Here is a 22,500-nt window from a genome sequence, read left to right on the forward strand (position 1 = left end):
TGAGAGAAGACTGATGTGTCACAATGGACAGAAGAGTGAACGATGAGATAAGACTGATGTGTCACACAATGGACAGAAGAGTGAACGATGAGAGAAGACTGATGTGTCACAATGGACAGAAGAGTGAATGATGAGAGAAGACTGATGTGTCACACAATGGACAGAAGAGAGTGAAAGATGAGAGAAGACTGATGTGTCACAATGGACAGAAGAGAGTGAAAGATGAGAGAAGACTGATGTGTCACAATGGACAGAAGAGAGTGAAAGATGAGAGAAGACTGATGTGTCACAATGGCCAGAAGAGTGAAGGATGAGAGAAGACTGATGTGTCACAATGGACAGAAGAGAGTGAACGATGAGAGAAGACTGATGTGTCACACAATGGACAGAAGAGAGTGAACGATGAGAGAAGACTGATGTGTCACACAATGGACAGAAGAGTGAACGATGAGAGAAGACTGATGTGTCACACAATGGACAGAAGAGTGAACGATGAGAGAAGACTGATGTGTCACACAATGGACAGAAGAGTGAACGATGAGAGAAGACTGATGTGTCACACAATGGACAGAAGAGTGAACGATGAGAGAAGACTGATGTGTCACACAATGGACAGAAGAGTGAACGATGAGAGAAGACTGATGTGTCACACAATGGACAGAAGAGTGAACGATGAGAGAAGACTGATGTGTCACACAATGGACAGAAGAGTGAATGATGAGAGAAGACTGATGTGTCACACAATGGACAGAAGAGAGTGAAAGATGAGAGAAGACTGATGTGTCACAATGGACAGAAGAGAGTGAAAGATGAGAGAAGACTGATGTGTCACAATGGACAGAAGAGAGTGAAAGATGAGAGAAGACTGATGTGTCACAATGGCCAGAAGAGTGAAGGATGAGAGAAGACTGATGTGTCACAATGGACAGAAGAGAGTGAACGATGAGAGAAGACTGATGTGTCACACAATGGACAGAAGAGAGTGAACGATGAGAGAAGACTGATGTGTCACACAATGGACAGAAGAGTGAACGATGAGAGAAGACTGATGTGCCACACAATGGACAGAAGAGTGAACGATGAGAGAAGACTGATGTGTCACAATGGACAGAAGAGTGAATGATGAGAGAAGACTGATGTGTCACACAATGGACAGAAGAGAGTGAAAGATGAGAGAAGACTGATGTGTCACAATGGACAGAAGAGAGTGAAAGATGAGAGAAGACTGATGTGTCACAATGGACAGAAGAGAGTGAAAGATGAGAGAAGACTGATGTGTCACAATGGCCAGAAGAGTGAAGGATGAGAGAAGACTGATGTGTCACAATGGCCAGAAGAGTGAAGGATGAGAGAAGACTGATGTGTCACACAATGGACAGAAGAGAGTGAACGATGAGAGAAGACTGATGTGTCACACAATGGACAGAAGAGTGAACGATGAGAGAAGACTGATGTGTCACACAATGGACAGAAGAGTGAACGATGAGAGAAGACTGATGTGTCACACAATGGACAGAAGAGAGTGAACGATGAGAGAAGACTGATGTCCCCTTCTTCTTCTTCTTCGTCCTCCTCCTCACCTTGCTCTTCCTCATTTTCTTATTCTACTTCTTCTTCTTCTTCGATGGCAGATAAAGCTTCTTTTTTTTTATTCATCTAAATATAACAGGCAGCATGTTGTTTAAAAACATACATCCGGGCACTGATAAAAGGAACACACACACACACACACACACACACACACACACACACACACACACACACACTGGCACTTACGCATGTACATGTTCACAGACAGGCAGACAGACAGACAGACAGAATGAAGTCATGTGAAAATGTGTTTGGCCCAGAATCAACAGGCCGTGCAATTGCTTTTCCGTTCATCTCGGAATTACAGTTAGCTTCCTTCTAATGACCTACTTTCTGTCGCTACCTCAATATTTCGCGGGGTGTGTGTGTGTGTGTGTGTGTGTGTGTGTGTGTGTGTGTGTGTGTGTGAAATTAGAGTAAACACTTTAAAACAAGTGTAGGCTTCTGTACATAATCACATTCCCCTTCAGAAACATGTGGCGGGTATCGCTTTCGTCGGCCACGCGAGCACGAACGCACGCACACACACACACGCACACACACACACACACACACACACACACACACACACACACACACACACACACACACACACACAAGCTCTCGCATGCCCATAGAATCAACACAACATCATAGCCCTTCGTCTAAACATTCCACATCGCACATGCTGGCATGTCTCCTGTATCCGCCTACACCGCGTTGGCAGCACAGCAACTGAAAGAGAAGAAGAAGAGGAGGAGGAGGAGGAGGAGGGGGAGACTTTCTGAGAGAGAAAGAGGGGGTGAGGGAGGGAGAGAGAGGGGGAGGAAGGGAGCAAAAGAGAGAGAGAGAGAATGGAACTCAGAACTCAGAACTCAAAACGTTTTTATTCAAGGATTAAGATTTTAGGCATTGCCTATTCTTCCAATCTGCCCTTGCTAATCTACATCTAGTACAAATAGCACACACATAAATGAAAGGAAAAGGTTTTCATGCAGAATTGTATACATAATGAAGAAAACAACACACACACACCCTCCGCCCCCCCACACACACCCACATCCGTGCACACACATGCATACACACACTGACGCTCGCGTGCGAGCGCACACACATACATACACACACACGCACACACACACACTGACAGCACCCCCTCACTCCCCCCCCCCCCCCCCACACACACACACTAAGATTGACAGATGGATAGGACAGTGATTCACAGAGAGAGAGAGAGAGAGAGAGAGAGAGAGAGAGAGAGAGAGAGATGTCATCAATATAGAAGTTCCAGAAACATCCGGGTGTTTAAAAGGTACAGTATTGTTACTGTCTCTGAAGAAAGAAAATGAGAGAGAGGGGGGGGGGGGGAGATAAGTTTCAGTTTCAGTAGCTCAAGGAGGCGCCACTGCGTTCGGACAAATCCATATACGCTACACCACATCTACCAAGCAGAAGCCTGACCAGCAGTGTAACCCAACGCGCTTAGTCAGGCCTTGAAAAAAAAGGTGAATAAATAATAGATAAGCGTGCATAAATATGTAAATAAAATTAAATAATTACAATATAAAAAGGTAGTAGTAACAATAATAATAATAATAATAATAATAATAATAATAATAATGAATAAATAAATAAGACAATAATGATGATAAATAAGCAAATAAATGTAAAACATGAAGACACACATTCACACATACACCCACACATGCATAACAGATATGCACCAAACATGCAGTTTCACAGATATGAAAGCACAGTCAAATACACATAAACGTACATGAGTCCCAACACACACACACACACACACACATTACCCTACACCTCCTCTACCCCCTCAGTCCTCCACACACTCATTTCTAGGCCGCTACGTATCGCAGCTTCCACGGCACACACACACACACACACACACACACACACACACACACAGATGAACACTTACTTGTACAAGCACACACACATACGCCCATATCCCCCACCCCCACCCCCCCACACATAGATATACAAAGATATATATATATATATATATATATATATATATATATATATATATATACACACACCCGCACGTTCCAATATCCTGTTGCTCCCACAGTGTAGGCATGCATACACTCACATACCTCATCCGCTAGCCCCCCTCCCCCCTCCGCACCCCCACCTTCCCCTCACACACACACACACACACGACACACACACACACACACACACACACACACACACACACACACACACACACACGGGCACAGAACTCTCCTGACACTTGTGTACACTAACACCCTCGCGCATTCACAAACGCACTTAAACACACAGACCCATACATACACACAAACACACACGCACAGAGGCTGCCATTGATTGGCTGCAAGAGGGATGGGAAAAGATCTAGTGTGTTGCTCAGTCTATTGTATTTGGAAAAGCCCACAGAGACTCTGTTCCGTTTTGAAGAAATTTGCGCAATGTTGGTTTGGAAATGATGGCGATATGTGTTTGATTTGCAAAGCATCGTGCTCTACCTTTCATGTTAGACTTACGGCCGCTCCCTCTCTCTGATTTTATTTCTTTGAGGCGATCGATCGTGTGATGGCCTTGTACCTGTTCTTTTTGATATTCTTTGACTTTTCTGAGGATTTCCGATTTTCCTAGATGTAGGCCGCTCGTTGGTGTTGAGAGAGATAAATAGAAAGAGAGAGACAGCGACAGAGTAAAAGAAGACTGCATGAGAGAGACAGACAGACAGAGACACAGAGAGAGAGAGACAGGGTGGAGAGTGGAGAGTGGAGTTAATTAGAAACGCAGTTGGGTTGTTATGTTCATTTAGTGTACGCTTACCATACGAACTTTTTTCACACAAACTGCTATAAATTTTTTGCTCTTTTTACGTTTAATTTTTTTTAAAGATATAATAATGTATTACTTTTTACATACTTACCCACAATCATCTTGTGATAACTTCAGACACATTTCCAGTGTTTCACTGAGTAAGAAATACACACACACACACACACACACACACACACACACACACACACAGTGTGTGTGTGAGTGTGTGTGTGTGTGTGTGTGTGTGTGTGTGTGTGTGTGTGGAGAGAGAGAGAGAGAGAGAGAGAGAGAGAGAGAGAGAGAGAGCAATATAACTTTTTGACGGAAAAACCGTTCCATACAAAAAACAACTGCATACTGCCAGCGCTTTGCTCGCCAGCTTTAATCTATGCTGTTGTTTTTCAGAATTATATTTTCCAGTCACACATGACATGTATCAAAGATAAATTCATTAAAACAACTGTGTTGCTGTATTTGCACACTAGATGTAAAAGATTACCATTTTATTCACCAGAATAAGGTGCAGCGGACGACGACTCAGCGTCCGCCATCACTTGTTTATCTTATCATTTCCTGTGTGCGGCGTGGCATTCTTGCTCTGACCTCGGGGTCAGCGCGCTGCCTTGTGTATGCCGAAGTATGGCTCTCCTTGCGGACTAAAAAGCTTATCTTGGTGAAATGAATTATCTTTTATTTAATTTTAATCCACTTTCCCGTATCTCCCTTTTTCTCCCTTTTGGATATGTTGTTGCTGCTGATTTTTAGAGTGGACTGAAGCAAAAAAACTGACTGTTGCAATTTTTTCCTTGGAAAATCATTCCAGAACCGGACTATGTAGAGATGGGCCGGCAGAGGGGTGGAGGAAGATAGGGAAAGGGGGTGAGAGAGGGGAAAGGGGGTGGGGGTGGGGGGCTTCTGGTTACAATTCTCAAGATAGAATCAGTCCAAGTCTGTGTCGAGAACAGTTTGTAAACCTTCGGCTGTTCGCTTGTCTGCTGATTCTTTTCCTTTGAGCCCCCTCCTTCTGTTCCTCCTCCACGTTTGAAACATTGTGATCGTCATGCGTCTAAAATAACAGGAAGCTCATTTTTTTAAACAGGCCCAAAGAAAAGGGGTGAAGCTGAGAGACAGAGAGAGGGAGACAGAGATAGAGAGAGAGAGAGAGAGAGAGAGAGAGAGAGAGAGAGAGAGAGAGAGAGAAGGAAGGGGCCGAAAGCTGGCTGGCTATTGGCGAACAGACCTTGAAACTGGTGTTCCTCTTCCTTTCAGGAAACAGCTCGCGTGCACAGTCCTGACTTTATTTGTATCGTTTCCACACGGATACTTATATTAGCATGATTCATCATGAATGTAACTGAACAAGCACACACACACACACACACACACACACACACACACACGCACACACACACACGCACACACACCGTCGCACACACACACACACACACACACACACACACACACACACACACACACACACACACACAAGCACTCACGCGCGCACACACATACACACACACTAAAGCGCGCAAGCGTGCAAAGAAAACATTACTTTCTACTGTCAACACATTCCACGTCTTTCATGAGCCGAGATATCTACAGCTCCTGTATCCGGAAGAACCCTCTTGTCCGCTCAGCATATGAAGTGAGGCACACACAGAGACAGACAGACAGACAGACAGACAGACAGACAGAGACAGAGAGGGAGAGAGAGAGCCTGAGAGAGAGAGAGGGGGGGAGACAGACAGACAGACACACACACACACACACACACACACCCAGCCTGACAGAGCGCGAGAGAGAAAGAGAGACAGACAGACAGACAGACAGAGACAGAGGCAGAGAAACTGACAGACTGACAGAGGGTGAGATAGAGGGAGGGAGAAAGAGAGGGAATTAGGGTATGTGCAGCGTTGGGGAGAAAGAGACAGACACGGAAAGACAAAGAGACAGAGACAGACAGAGAGAGACAAAGAGACAGAGACAGACACGGGGAGATAAAGAGACAGAGACAGACACGGAGAGACAAAGAGACAGAGACAGACACGGAGAGACAAAGAGACAGAGACAGACAGAGACAGACACGGAGAGACAAAGAGACAGAGACAGACACGGAGAGACAAAGAGACAGAGACAGACACGGGGAGACAAAGAGACAGAGACAGACAGAGAGAGACAAAGAGACAGAGACAGACACAGAGAGACAAAGAGACAGAGACAGACACGGAGAGACAAAGAGACAGAGACAGACAGAGACAGACAAAGAGACAGAGACAGACAGAGAGAGACAAAGAGACAGAGACAGACAGAGACAGACACGGAGAGACAAAGAGACAGAGACAGACACGGAGAGACAAAGAGACAGAGACAGACAGAGACAGACACGGAGAGACAAAGAGACAGAGACAGACAGAGACAGACACGGAGAGACAAAGAGACAGAGACAGACACGGAGAGACAAAGAGACAGAGACAGACACGGGAGACAAAGAGACAGAGACAGACAGAGAGAGACAGAGAGACAGACACGGAGAGACAAAGAGAGCAGAGACAGACAGAGAGAGACAGAGAGACAGACACGGAGAGACAAAGAGACAGAGACAGACAAAGAGACAGAGACAGACACGGGAGACAAAGAGACAGAGACAGACAGAGAGAGACAGAGAGACAGAGACAGACACGGAGAGACAGAGACAGACACGGGGAGACAAAGACAGACAGAGACAGACACGGGGAGACAAAGAGACAGAGACAGACACGAAGAGACAGAGACAGACACGGGGAGACAAAGAGACAGAGACAGACAGAGAGAGACAGAGAGACAGACACGGAGAGACAAAGAGACAGAGACAGACAAAGAGATAGAGACAGACACGGGGAGACAAAGAGACAGAGACAGACAGAGAGAGACAAAGAGACAGAGACAGGACAGAGGGGGACAAAGAGACAGAGACAGACACGGAGAGACAGAGACAGACAGAGAGAGACACGGGGAGACAAAGAGACAGAGACAGACACGGAGAGACAAAGAGACAGAGACAGACACGGAGAGACAAAGAGACAAAGACAGACAGAGAGAAGGAGTTAGGAAGGGAGGAAGAGATGGGTGGGGAGAGAAAGGTGCTGGCAGGGGGAGGTCATGAGAATGAGGAGATGGGGGGGCGGCACTGGGATGGAGGGGGTGGGAGTGAGATGGAGGGAGGTGGGAGTGAGATGGAGGGGGTGGGAGTGAGATGGGGGTGGGTGGGAGTGAGATGGGGGGGGTGGGAGTGAGATGGGGATGGGTGGGAGTGAGATGGGGGGAATGGGAGTGAGATGGAGGGGGTGGGAGTGAGATGGGGGTGGGTGGGAGTGAGATGGGGGTGGGTGGGAGTGAGATGGAGGGGGTAGGAGTGAGATGGGGGGTGGTGGGAGTGAGATGGAGGGGGTGGGAGTGAGATGGAGGGGGTAGGAGTGAGATGGGGGGGTGGTGGGAGTGAGATGGAGGGGGTGGGAGTGAGATGGAGGGGGTGGGAGTGAGATGGGGGGGGGAGTGAGATGGAGGGGGAGTGAGATGGGGGGGAATGGGAGTGAGATGGGGGTGGGTGGGAGTGAGATGGGGGGAATTGGAGTGAGATGGAGGGGGTGGGAGTGAGATGGGAGGAGTGGGAGTGAGATGGGGGGAGTGGGAGTGAGATGGAGTGGGCGGCACTGGGATGGTGGGGGTGGGAGTGGGATGGAGAGGATGGGAGTGAGATGGAGGGGGTGGGAGTGAGATGGAGGGGTGGGAGTGAGATGGGGGGGTGGTGGGAGTGAGATGGAGGGGGTGGGAGTGAGGTGGAGGGGGTGGGAGTGAGATGGAGGGGGTGGGAGTGAGATGGAGGGGGTGGGAGTGAGATGGGGGGGGAGTGAGATGGAGGGGGAGTGAGATGGGGGGAATGGGAGTGAGATGGGGGGAATTGGAGTGAGATGGAGGGGGTGGGAGTGAGATGGGGGGAGTGGGAGTGAGATGGAGGGGGTGGGAGTGAGATGGGGGGGTGGAAGTGAGATGGGGGGAGTGGGAGTAAGATGGAGTGGGCGGCACTGGGAGGAGGGTTTGGGAGTGGGATGGAGGGGATGGGAGTGAGATGGAGGGGTTGGGAGTGAGATGGAGGGGATGGGAGTGAGATGGAGGGGGTGGGAGTGAGATGGAGGGGGTGGGAGTGAGATGGGGGGGTGGAAGTGAGATGGAGGGGGTGGGAGTGAGATGGGGAGGTGGGAGTGGGATGGAGGGGGTGGGAGTGAGATGGGGGGTTGGGAGTGAGATGGAGGGGTGGGAGTGAGATGAGGGGTGGGAGTGAGATGGAGGGGGTGGGAGTGAGATGGAGGGGGTGGGAGTGAGATGGAGGGGGTGGGAGTGAGATGGGGGTGGGGTGGGAGTGAGATGGGGGGTTGGGAGTGAGATGGAGGGGGTGGGAGTGAGATGGGGTGGGTGGGAGTGAGATGGAGGGGGTGGGAGTGAGATGGGGGTGGGTGGGAGTGAGATGGGGGGTTGGGAGTGAGATGGAGGGGGTGGGAGTGAGATGGGGGGGGTGGGAGTGAGATGGAGGGGGTGGGAGTGAGATGGGGGGTGGGAGTGAGATGGGGGGGCTGCACTGGGATGGAGGGGGTGGGAGTGAGATGGAGGGGGTGGGAGTGAGATGGAGGGGGTGGGAGTGAGATGGAGGGGGTGGGAGTGAGATGGGTGGGTGGGAGTGAGGTGGGTGGGTGGGAGTGAGATGGAGGGGGTGGGAGTGAGATGGGTGGGTGGGAGTGAGATGGAGGTGGTGGGAGTGGGATGGGGAGGGGGGGCGGCACTGGGATGGAGGGGGTGGGAATGAGATGGAGGGGGTGGGAGTGAGATGGGGGTGGGGGTGGGAGTGAGATGGAGGGGGTGGGAGTGAGATGGAGGGGGTGGGAGTGAGATGGAGGAGGTGGGAGTGGGATGGAGGGGGTGGGAGTGAGATGGAGGGAGTGGGACTGAGATGAAGGGGGTGGGAGTGAGATGGGTGGGTGGGAGTGAGATGGGGGGGAGTGAGATGGGGGTGGGGTGGGAGTGAGATGGGGGGGAGTGAGATGGAGGGGGTGGGAGTGAGATGGGGGTGGGTGGGAGTGGGATGGAGGGGTTGGAGTGGGATGGGGGAGTGGGAGTGGGATGGGGGGGCGGCACTGGGATGAGGGGGTGGGAGTGAGATGGAGGAGGTGGGAGTGAGATGGGGGGCGGCACTGGGATGGAGGGGGTGGGAGTGGGATGGAGGGGGTGGGAGTGGGATGGAGGGGCGGCACTGGGATGGAGGGGGTGGGAGTAGGAACAGGAACACTGGGGGTGCAATTTCCATGGGTGGATTCCTTGTCACAAAATGAGTGCAGAAAATTGATATCTTTGATCTTTGACTGTATGATTATGTTTCCCCTCTTTCTCATCTTCTGCTTCTTCTTCTTCCTTTATCTTCTCTCTAAACATTCCTTGGAATGCTTTAAAAGCAGCTTAGAATTATCTGTTCTACAGGAAGCACCTAATTAAACATACATGCGCTCTCTCTCACTCTATCTCTCTGTTTCTCTCTCTCTCTCTGTTTGTCTGTCTGTTTCTCTCTCTTTCTCTCTCATCTTTTTTTTCCAATTTTTCGTGTTTTTTCCCCCGTACAATTACAGAATCAAATGCAAAGCATAACAATTCACTCCATTTGATTAGATTGCAAAACCACCAAACTGCGTTGATGATTTAACACTTAACACTCATCTTTGGCATCGTCTTGAAATAATGTGAGTTGTTCCATTGCTGTTCCTGTTCGTTACACTACACGACGTTGACTGTGTTTGTCCTCAACGATATGCATTGTTTTTGTTTTGGGTTCAATGAACATTAACTGGTCCTCTGCGTTCGTGGGCTGCAACTCCCACGTTCACTCGTGAGCTTTTACGTGTATGACTGTTTTTACCCCGCCATGAAGGCAGCCATACTCCGCTTTCCGGGGTAAGCTAGCTGGGTATGTTCTTGTTTCCATAACCCACCGAACGCTTACATGGATCATGCGTATTTGATCTTCTGCTTGTGTATACACACGAAGGCGGTTCAGGCACTAGTAGGTCTGCAATATGTTGACTTGGGAGATCGGAAAAATCTCCACCCTCCCGAGATTCGAACCCGGGACCCTCAGATTGAAAGTCCAACGCTTTAACAACTGGGCTGTTGCGCCCGTCAAACATTTGGTCAAATCAGCGGCCCCATTGTTGGGCTTTGTGTCGTATCGTTCGGGTCTGGGATGAAATCGATGACCCAGAACGGTGTCCTCTTCCCGTGTGTGTGCTGTCTGAAATATTCATGATGTGGCCTCTGGCATCGGGTGCGTTCTGCTGGTTCTGGCTGCGGGGCTGAGATGCCGTGCTGAATCCTGCTGTACACCTGGTCTGAAGTTTCCCATGACATACATTGCTTTGGTCGTTGTACAGTGGTCATGAGGCCCTTCTAATGTTGTTGTTGGTGGTGGTGGTTTTTCAGGCATAGCTGTGTATTGCTGAGGGTACTGATACGCAAACTTGCACAGGCTTTATAACCTGTTTCTTTTATTTCTAGCCTTCAAAATGCTTAAAACGAAGGAAACAGAATAAAAGCAACAGATAAAAGTCGTAGTTTCGCCACAGCCCTTCCGGGGCTATTGTTCAGATAAATTCTTATCACTAAGGGTAACGGATAAGCAACCTGGCATCTGTTTTTATTCATTTATGTATAAGTAATTTATTTATTTATCTATCTATCTATCTATCTATCTATCTATCTATCTATCTATCTATCTATCTATCTATCTATCTATCTATTTGTTTATTCATTTGCTTATTCATTAATTTACCAATACATCCAGCTCTAAATAAAGAAGGTCATAAGGCCCTTCCAATGTTGCTGTTGTCCCTGTTCAGATAACATTCCTTATTTCCGAAGACAACAGATAGGCAAACATGTACATGTTTTTATCACTTTTTGTTTGTCTTATTTGTGTGTGCGTGCGTGTGCGTGTGTGTGTGTGTGTGTGTGTGTGTGTGTGTGTGTGTGTGTGTGTGTGTGTGAGTGAGTGAGGTAGTGAGTGAGTGTGTGTATGTGTGTGTGTGTGTGTGTGTGTGTGTTTCACATCCAGCCCTTGTGAAAAGTTATTTAAAAAAATAAATAAATAAAAAGCTGAAATGAAATCCAAAAATGGGAAAAACCTTATGTTGAAACCAATGATACAGCAAAATGTATGACGTATGCAGATGGCAATGACGTTCGTTGATTTTTTTTTTTTTTTTTTTTTTTTTTTTTTTTATCAAGAACTGTGGTTCTCCGCCTGAAAGCTGATGACGATGGTGTCTGAACGTTGTTTCTCTGTCTCCAACGATGGTGCTTCAAACGATGCTTTCTTCAACAGAGCATTTGTACGTAAATCCAGTAATTTATGCGTCCATCACTGTCTGCTGTTCCTGTCACGAATTACTGTTGATGCTTCTGTTACAAGTGGTGTGCCATTCCCCACTGTGAACCAGCCTGTAGTTTTGGTGTGCCATTCCCCACTGTGAACCAGCCTGTAGTTTTGGTGTGCCATTCACCACCGTGAACCAGCCTGGAGTTTTGGTGTGCCATTCCCCACTGTGAACCAGCCTGTAGTTTTGGTGTGCCATTCACCACTGTGAACCAGCCTGGAGTTTTGGTGTGCCATTCACCACTGTGAAGCAGCCTGGAGTTTTGGTGTGCCATTCACCACTGTGAACCAGCCTGTAGTTTTGGTGTGCCATTCACCACTGTGAAGCAGCCTGAAGTTTTGGTGTGCCATTCACCACTGTGAACCAGCCTGTAGTTTTGGTGTGCCATTCACCACTGTGAACCAGCCTGTAGTTTTGGTGTGCCATTCACCACTGTGAACCAGCCTGTAGTTTTGGTGTGCCATTCACCACTGTGAAGAAGCCTGAAGTTTTGATGTGCCATTCACCACTGTGAACCAGCCTGTAGTTTTGATGTGCCATTCACCACCGTGAACCAGCCTGGAGTTTTGGTGTGCCATTCACCACTGTGAACCAGCCTGGAGTTTTGATGTGCCATTCACCACTGTGAACCAGCCTGGAGTTTTGGTGTGCCATTCACCACTGTGAACCAGCCTGTAGTTTTGGTGTGCCATTCACCACTGTGAAGCAGCCTGTAGTTTTGGTGTGCCATTCACCACTGTGAAGCAGCCTGGAGTTTTGGTGTGCCATTCACCACTGTGAACCAGCCTGTAGTTTTGGTGTGCCATTCCCCACTGTGAACCAGCCTGGAGTTTTGGTGTGCCATTCCCCACTGTGAACCAGCCTGGAGTTTTGGTGTGCCATTCACCACTGTGAACCAGCCTGTAGTTTTGGTGTGCCATTCACCACTTTGAACCAGCCTGAAGTTTTGGTGTGCCATTCACCACTGTGAACCACCCTGTAGTTTTGGTGTGCCATTCACCACTGAACCAGCCTGAAGTTTTGGTGTGCCATTCACCACTGTGAACCAGCCTGAAGTTTTGGTGTGCCATTCACCACTGTGAACCAGCCTGGAGTTTTGGTGTGCCATTCACCACTGTGAACCAGCCTGTAGTTTTGGTGTGCCATTCACCACTGTGAACCAGCCTGTAGTTTTGGTGTGCCATTCACCACTGTGAACCAGCCTGGAGTTTTGGTGTGCCATTCACCACTGTGAACCAGCCTGTAGTTTTGGTGTGCCATTCACCACTGTGAACCAGCCTGTAGTTTTGGTGTGCCATTCACCACTGTGAACCAGCCTGTAGTTTTGGTGTGCCATTCACCACTGTGAACCAGCCTGTAATTTTTTGTGTGCCATTCACCACTGTGAACCAGCCTGGAGTTTTGGTGTGCCATTCACCACTGTGAACCAGCCTGTATTTTTGTGTGCCATTCACCACTGTGAACCAGCCTGTAGTTTTCGTTTGTATTGTTTTTGTTCTTTCTGTACTCACTGATGGATCGAGTGTCACTGTTGCTCCGTTTGTCTCTAAGTCTTTTAAGTCTTTTTCTTTGTATCGGAGGTAACTGTTGTGGCTTTAACTCTGGTCAAGAATATAAATCTTGTTAAACCAGAATTTTTTAGGTTACCACAAGGTTCCCAAGTTAGTAGAAAATTCCTGTTTTTTGTGGGGTTGATTTTTGTGTTGTTGTTGTTGTTTTTTTCGTTGTTGTTGTTGTTGCTGTTTTGTTTTTTAATAGAATTTTAGAATTGTGTCCTTCTTTCACTGTGATGGACAACCATGTCATTAGTTGTTACATCACTTCCGGCAGCTGATATTCCAGTTTAAACCTGACCGTGATGGACTTTGGTTGTCAGCCACCAGTCATCTATTGAGCCAGAATGCGCTTGAAAAATTGATGTTTCTGCCAAAAATGTACACTTTGATTGAGTGGTTCATAAACGTTAGGGTTGTTGTTTTTTTATTGTAGAAAATAGAAGTTCATATGCAAGAAAGCATTTCTGGTTGTGAGTGGTGCTCCTTACATCAGCTGCATACACCGCTGTTTTGCAGAACATTCAGCATTGTTTCAGCCTGACCCCCGAGATGGAAGCTGCAAGTTCCTAGGTGGTCCTCAAGGTTCTGTGAACCCTGCAGTGGGGCAGTCCCGCTCTTCCCCCTGACAGACACAACACCAGACGTCCACAGTGACTCCTCCCGAGAGAAACGCCACAGTCTGCTGGATTTTTTCCAACATTTTCCAACGAGAGAAACGCCACAGTCTGCTGGATTTTTCCAACATTTTCCAACGAGAGAAACGCCACAGTCTGCTGGATTTTTTCCAACATTTTCCAACGAGAGAAACGCCACAGTCTGCTGGATTTTTTCCAACATTTTCCAACGAGAGAAACGCCACAGTCTGCTGGATTTTTTCCAACATTTTCCAACGAGAGAAACGCCACAGTCTGCTGGATTTTTTCCAACATTTTCCAACGAGAGAAACGCCACAGTCTGCTGGATTTTTCCAACATTTTCCAACGAGAGAAACGCCACAGTCTGCTGGATTTTTTCCAACATTTTCCAACGAGAGAAACGCCACAGTCTGCTGGATTTTTTCAACATTTTCCAACGAGAGAAACGCCACAGTCTGCTGGATTTTTTCAACATTTTCCAACGAGAGAAACGCCACAGTCTGCTGGATTTTTTCCAACATTTTCCAACGAGAGAAACGCCACAGTCTGCTGGATTTTTTCTAACATTTTCCAACGAGAGAAACGCCACAGTCTGCTGGATTTTTTCTAACATTTTCCAACGAGAGAAACGCCACAGTCTGCTGGATTTTTTCCAACATTTTCCAACGAGAGAAACGTCACAGTCTGCTGGATTTTTTCCAACATTTTCCAACGAGAGAAACGCCACAGTCTGCTGGATTTTTTCCAACATTTTCCAACGAGAGAAACGCCACAGTCTGCTGGATTTTTTCCAACATTTTCCAACGAGAGAAACGCCACAGTCTGCTGGATTTTTTTCCAACATTTTCCAACGAGAGAAACGCCACAGTCTGCTGGATTTTTTTTCCAACATTTTCCAACGAGAGAAACGCCACAGTCTGCTGGATTTTTCCAACATTTTCCAACGTGAGAAACGCCACAGTCTGCTGGATTTTTCCAACATTTTCCAACGTGAGAAACGCCACAGTCTGCTGGATTTTTCCAACATTTTCAAAGCACAAAATCAAAATTAACAAGAGAGGCAAGGCCTTCAAGACGCACTTGTGATGAATTAAGTCCCCTAGCATTAATTACAGGGTAATTTCCCTTTTTTACACTCTGCACCAAAACGTTTGCAAAATAAATAAAACTTCCATGCTTAGCAAAAGAAGTTCCTGTTTGAACAAAAAATGATAATAATGACTGCTCTGGTTGTTGGGTCAGAATATCAGATCAAAGTGCCAAGTTTAGAGAATACAAAAAATATAAATATAACAGTAAATGCAGTTTGCATATTATTAGGCTTCATTTTTTATATTTTTGTGCCCTTCCCAGAGGTGCAATATTGTTTTAAACAAGATGACTGGAAAGAACTGGATTTTTCCTATCTGTATGCCTAATTTGGTGTCAACTGACAAAGTATTTGCAGAGAAAATGTCAATGTTAAAGTTTACCACGGACACACAGACACACGGACACACACACACACACACACACACACAGACAACCGAACACCGTGTTAAAACATAGACTCACTTTGTTTACACAAGTGAGTCAAAAAGTGGGTCATGTAGCTACTCCTAGTTTCAGAACGAAAAACAAAATCAAGTCATTGCAATCTTCCCGTGCAATAATTATCATCAACACTGTGGGGGGAAGGAAGAGGGGGTGGGTGGGTGGGGAGGGGGTCGCGGGGAAGGGGGGGGGGGGCTGTGAGGGGCAAAGCAATCTTCAGCACGATGATTTCCCCCCCCCCCACAGCATTTCACGTTGTGTCAGTTGGCAGACTTCAGACCTCTCACTGCGCCTCTCTGTGGAATCTTCAATCGATATCTCACGGTGGTCTGTGGTGCACCGCATGAAGATCGATAAGGAGACAGAGAGAGAGGGAGGGTGGAGGAGACACAGAGAGAGGGGGGTGGAGGAGAGAGAGAGAGGGGGGGAGGGTGGAGGAGAGAGGGGGAGGGTGGAGGAGACACAGAGAGGGGGAGGGTGGAGGGGAGAGGGGGAGAGTGGAGGAGAGAGGGGGAGGGTGGAGGAGACAGAGAGAGGGGGGAGAGTGGAGGAGAGAGGGGGAGGGTGGAGGAGACAGAGAGAGGGGGGAGAGTGGAGGAGAGAGGGGGAGGGTGGAGGAGAGAGGGAGGGTGGAGGAGACAGAGAGAGAGAGGGAGGGTGGAGGAGACAGAGAGAGGGGGAGGGTGGAGGAGAGAGGGGGAGGGTGGAGGAGACAGAGAGAGAGAGGGAGGGTGGAGGAGACAGAGAGAGGGGGAGGGTGGAGGAGAGAGGGAGGGTGGAGGAGACACACAGAGAGGGGGAGGGTGGAGGAGACAGAGAGAGAGAGGGAGGGTGGAGGAGACACAGAGAGAGGGAGGATGGAGGACACAGAGAGAGAGGGAGGGTGGAGGAGACAGAGAGAGAGGGAGGGTGGAGGAGAGAGGGAGGGTGGAGAAGACAGAGAGAGAGGGGGAGGGTGGAGGAGACAGAGAGAGGGAGGGTGGAGGAGACAGAGAGAGAAGGAGGGTGGAGGAGACAGAGAGAGGGAAGGGGAGGGTGGAGGAGACAGAGAGAGAGGGGGAGAGTGGAGGAGAGAGAGAGAGGGGGGTGGAGGAGACAGAGAGAGAGAGGGAGAGTGGAGGAGAGAGAGAGAGAGAGAGAGGGGGGAGTGGAGGAGAGAGAGAGAGAGGGGGGGGGGGAGTGGAGGAGACAAAGAGAGAGGGGGAGAGTGGAGGAGAGAGAGAGAGAGGGGGAGAGTGGAGGAGAGAGAGAGGGGGGGGGGGGAGTGGAGGAGAGAGAGAGAGGGGGGGAGAGTGGAGGAGAGAGAGAGAGGGGGGGGGAGTGGAGGAGAGAGAGGGAGGGCAGGGGAGGGTGGAGGAGACACAGAGAGAGAGGGGGGAGGGTGGAGGAGACAGAGAGAGAGGGGGAGAGTGGAGGAGAGAGAGAGAGGGGGGGGGAGTGGAGGAGAGGGAAGGGGAGGGTGGAGGAGACAGAGGGAAGGGGAGGGTGGAGGAGACAGACAGAGAGGGAGGGTGGAGGAGACAGACAGAGAGGGAGGGTGGAGGTGACAGAGAGAGAGGGGGAGGGTGGAGGTGACAGAGAGAGAGACGGAGGGTGGAGGAGACAGAGAGAGGGAAGGGGAGGGTGGAGGAGACAGAGAGAGGGGGGGAGGGTGGAGGTGACAGAGAGAGAGACGGAGGGTGGAGGAGACAGAGAGAGAGACGGAGGGTGGAGGAGACAGAGAGAGGGAAGGGGAGGGTGGAGGAGACAGAGAGAGGGAAGGGGAGGGTGGAGGAGACAGAGAGAGGGGGGGGTTCGAGGAGAGAGGGAGGGTGGAGGAGAGAGGGAGGGTGGAGGAGACAGAGAGAGAGGGAGGGTGGAGAAGACACAGAGAGAGAGGGAGGGTGGAGGAGACAGAGAGAGGGGGAGGGTGGAGAAGACACAGAAAGAGAGGGAGGGTGGAGGAGACAGAGAGAGGGGGAGGGTGGAGGAGACAGAGAGAGGGAGGGTGGAGGAGACAGAGAGAGGGGGAGGGTGGAGGAGACACAGAGAGAGGGGGAGGGTGGAGGAGACAGAGAGAGGGGGAGGGTGGAGAAGACACACAGAGAGAGGGGGAGGGTGGAGGATAGAGGGAGGATGGAGGAGATAGAGAGAGAGGGGGAGGGTGGAGGAGAGGGGGACGGTGGGGGAGACAGAGAGAGGGGGAGGGTGGAGGATAGAGGGAGGATGGAGGAGATAGAGAGAGAGGGGGAGGGTGGAGGAGACAGAGAGAGAGGGAGGGTGGAGGAGAGGGAGGGTGGAGGAGACAGAGAGAGGGAGGGTGGAGAAGACAGAGATAGAGGGAGGATGGAGGAGATAGAGAGAGAGGGGGAGGGTGGAGGAGACAGAGAGAGAGGGAGGGTGGAGGAGAGAGGGAGGGTGGAGGAGACAGAGAGAGGGGGAGGGTGGAGGAGAGAGGGAGGGTGGAGGAGACAGAGAGAGGGGAAGGGTGGAGGAGAGAGGGAGGGTGGAGGAGAGAGGGAGGGTGGAGGAGACAGAGAGAGGGGAAGGGTGGAGGAGAGAGGGAGGGTGGAGGAGAGAGGGAGGGTGGAGGAGACAGAGAGAGGGGGAGGGTGGAGGAGAGAGGGAGGGTGGAGGAGACAGAGAGAGGGAGGGTGGAGAAGACAGAGATAGAGGGAGGATGGAGGAGATAGAGAGAGAGGGGGAGGGTGGAGGAGACAGAGAGAGAGGGAGGGTGGAGGAGAGAGGGAGGGTGGAGGAGACAGAGAGAGGGGGAGGGTGGAGGAGAGAGGGAGGGTGGAGGAGACAGAGAGAGGGGAAGGGTGGAGGAGAGAGGGAGGGTGGAGGAGACAGAGAGAGGGGGAGGGTGGAGGAGAGAGGGAGGGTGGAGGAGACAGAGAGAGGGGGAGGGTGGAGGAGAGGGGGAGGGTGGGGGAGACAGAGAGAGGGGGAGGGTGGAGGATAGAGGGAGGGTGGGGGAGACAGAGAGAGGGGGAGGGTGGAGGATAGAGGGAGGATGGAGGAGATAGAGAGAGGGGGGAGGGTGGAGGAGACAGAGAGAGGGGGAGGGTGGAGGAGACAGAGAGAGGGGGAGGGTGGAGGAGAGAGGGAGGGTGGAGGAGACAGAGAGAGGGAGGGTGGAGAAGACAGAGAGAGAGGGAGGATGGAGGAGATAGAGAGAGAGGGGGAGGGGGGAGGAGACAGAGAGAGAGGGAGGGTGGAGGAGACAGAGAGAGAGGGAGGGTGGAGGAGAGAGGGAGGGTGGAGGAGACAGAGAGAGGGGGAGGGTGGAGGAGACAGAGAGAGGGAGAGGGTGGAGGAGACAGAGAGAGAGGGAGGGTGGAGGAGAGAGGGAGGGTGGAGGAGACAGAGAGAGGGGAAGGGTGGAGGAGAGAGGGAGGGTGGAGGAGAGAGGGAGGGTGGAGGAGACACACAGAGAGGGGGAGGGGGGAGGAGACAGAGAGAGGGAAGGGGAGGGTGGAGGAGACAGAGAGAGGGAGGGTGGAGGGGACAGAGAGAGGGAGGGTGGAGGGGACAGAGAGAGGGAAGGGGAGGGTGGAGGAGACAGAGAGAGGGAAGGGGAGGGTGCAGGGGACAGAGAGAGGGAAGGGGAGGGTGCAGGGGACAGAGAGAGGGAAGGGGAGGGTGGAGGAGACAGAGAGAGAGAGAGGGAGGGTGGAGGAGACAGAGAGAGAGGGGGGAGGAGAGAGGGAGGGGGGAGGAGACAGAGAGAGAGAAGGGGAGGGTGGAGGAGACACAGAGAGGGAAGGGGATGGTGGAGGAGACAGAGAGAGAGGGAGGGAGGGTGGAGGAGACAGAGAGAGAGGGGGAGGGTGGAGGAGACAGAGAGAGGGGGAGGGTGGAGGAGACAGAGAGAGGGGGAGGGTGGAGGAGACAGAGAGAGAGAAAGGGAGGGTGGAGGAGACACAGAGAGAGAAGACTTGTGAGGACTCGGAGGACGAGTAGGAGGAATAAGGGGAGAACAAACTCTAAGAAGAAGGAGAAGAAGGAGAAGGAGAAGTCAAAACTCAACTTGAATTTTTGACCGCTGACTCAGCCATAGTACAGTTTCAAATGTTCCAACCTGTTACATGCGATCAGTTCTGGTGTACTCAAAGCACAACATGGAGAACGAAAGCAGATACAGCAGCATCAATTAAATCAAGAAGAAAAGCAGCAATGACAATCATGACGATGATGATGATTACTGTAATAATAATAATAATAATAGTAATAATGATAATAATAATAATAAGGATGATGATGATAATTATGATGATAATAATGATAATAATATGGATGATGATGATGATACTACTACTACTACTACTACTACTACTACTACTCTGGCTACTGCTACTACTACTACTGCTACTGCTACTACTACTACTAATACTACTACTACTAATAATAATAACAATAATCAAAAGACGTAGTAAAGAGCCAAACAGAGAGATGCACGGTGTCAGGTGAATTCGGAGAGGAAAAAAAAAACGAACAATAGGAAACCCCCCCCCCCAAAACAAACGAGCGGCATTATAACACACAAATAGGCGTGGAAAAAAGATAGATGAGAAACAGAAACGGACAGACACAGACACAAACAGCTATTCAAACAGACAGACAGAGATAGAAAACCTTCAAAACCACAATACCCACCTTCACTACCTCCATCCCCCGCCAAAGCCACGCGCGCACACACACCCGTGTGGAACCTTCAGCGGACGAACAATGGAAGGAGAGAGGAGAGCACAACACTCTACGGTGCTGTTCAGAGGTTCCACACTTCAGTCTGTGGACATGCGGACGTACACACCATCCTGATTCCCTCTTCCTCTCCACACTGCACCAGGCCCTCTGTTTCTGATCATCTGTTAGCAAGCCCTCCCCCTATTCCCCCCCCACCCCCCTCCCAAGCCCTAGCTCCCTCCCAAAAGGTCTTGCATTACCACTTGCAGTTAGCGATGTTGCCTTCTGTTCCAGCACAGTTTTGTTCCCTGCCTTGTCTTGATCTGTCCGCAGCATTGGGCATCCGTGCGTTCCCAGGTTACCGGTACGTTTGGGGATGGATGCGTTCCTCCTTCTGATTTTGACCCAGGTAAATTCGGGGTGTATTGTCGACAGTTTTCTCGGCGTTGTGGAGAAAAGTCTTTTGGGTCTGTACTGCTTTTCGAAAATCTTTTATTCGTTTTCAGACAAGGCAAAACAAGATATCAGCTTAATGTTTTGTGACTTTGACAGATTTGGTTTTCGTTTGACTTGAATATTCACGAAAACCCACCCCAGCACCAGCACTGTTTATATTATCAGTGCATTGTATTGTATTGTATTGTATTATTTTTTGTCACAACATATTTCTCTGTGTGAAATTCGGGCCTCTCTTTCCAGGAACAGTGTGTCATTACAGTGCGGCGTCACCCATATTTCTTTCTTGTCTGGGAGTGTATTTGTTTCATACCAAATTGGATTTTGCTACAAACGTTTGCTGGCGCCTCGGACAACCGTTTTGTTGCCGCCGGTGAGTTCTTTTACGAGCACTAAGTGCATGCTGCACACAGTCCCTCATTTTGTCGTCTCATCCGAATGACTAGCGTCCAGACCACCACTTTCTGTTATTTGTTTTCCTATCAAAGTAGTCTTTTTTTCTACAGATTTGTGACAGCGACAACCTATTTGTTTCCGTGGGTTATTTTACGTGCGCTGAACGCATGCTGCACACGGGACCTTAACGGTTTGTAGTTTCGTCCGAAAGACTTGTAGGCCTTCCGCAACTGCCACTCAATGTCCGGCAGAGGGTGGAGGGCAGTAAAATCCCCGACCCGCTTGATGGGACTGGAACCTGTTGACGCTCTCTGCTTGCCGGGCGCTTTATCACATGGCCACCGCTGCATGATAATAATAATAATAAGAAGAAGAAGAAGAATGATAATAATAATGGTGTACATTTATATAGCGCTTTTTCTCTCTAAGAGCTCAGGGCGCTTTACATGAAAATAGGATATTACAAACTACATAGATTATTCATGACCACTTTTTCTTGATGAGGAAGGTTGTTTCAGATTTGAGGAGCAGCAAAGAAGAAATAACGTTCATCATAGGTTCTTGTATTAACTCACTCAGTACGGCCAGTCCTCTCGTCTCCTCTGCACAGACCCCTCGGATGTCCAGTGGGTGTCTGAATGACCCAACCTTTAGCTTCCGTCGTCAGAATTGTGGTATTCTTTGTCAACATTCACCTCTTCAGTATAAGAGCCTTCCTCTTGTAATGTTTTGATGATGGTAATTGGGGTGAAACGCTCTTAACGTCGTCTCTTTTGCCGTTCGTATGGAGAGAGTTAACACGAGGAAGTTTCGCGCGCACGTGTGTGTGTGTGTGTGTGTGTGTGTGTGTGTGTGTGTGTGTGTGTGTGTGTGTGTGTGTGTGTGTGTGTGCGTGATTGAGACTGGGAAGGAAAGAGAGGTATTTTGAAAAGGAGGGAGAGAGGGAGGGAGGGAATAAGAAACGGACACATGCAGACAGAGAGACCAACAGACAAACAAAATGAAACTGTGGTAACACTACATCTCCGTCGGACAGTACGTCAGGGTTGACAGTATATCAGGACGTCAGGGTTGACAGGACGTCATAGTTGACAGTATATCAGGACGTCAGGGTTGACAGTATATCAGGACGTCAGGGTTGACAGTACGTCAGGGTTGACAGTTATCAGGGTTGACAGTATATCAGGACGTCAGGGTTGACAGTACGTCAGGGTTGACAGTTATCAGGGTTGACAGTATATCAAGACGTGAGGGTTGACAGTTATCAGGGTTGACAGTATATCAAGACGTCAGGGTTGACAGTTATCAGGGTTGACAGTATATCAGGACGTCAGGGTTGACAGTTATCAGGGTTGACAGTATATCAGGACGTCAGGGTTCACAGTACGTCAGGGTTGACAGTTATCAGGGTTGACAGTA

At 49.6% G+C, this 22,500-nt stretch overlaps 1 protein-coding gene across 1 annotated transcript in view; it reads right to left on the reverse strand.

Annotated features, from left to right (window-relative positions):
• LOC143297208 (uncharacterized) overlaps positions 1-20,400 on the reverse strand; it is a 30,704-nt gene extending 10,304 nt beyond the window's left edge. Inside the window, exon 1 of the mRNA XM_076609420.1 lies at positions 20,200-20,400. Coding sequence (XP_076465535.1) covers positions 20,200-20,214 — 15 coding nt within the window. The 5' untranslated portion in view covers positions 20,215-20,400. The remainder of the gene's footprint in view (positions 1-20,199) is intronic.
• Between the last annotated feature and the right edge of the window lie 2,100 nt (positions 20,401-22,500).

Source organism: Babylonia areolata, chromosome 22, assembly GCF_041734735.1.
Source record: "Babylonia areolata isolate BAREFJ2019XMU chromosome 22, ASM4173473v1, whole genome shotgun sequence".
Lineage (NCBI taxonomy): Eukaryota > Metazoa > Mollusca > Gastropoda > Neogastropoda > Buccinidae > Babylonia > Babylonia areolata.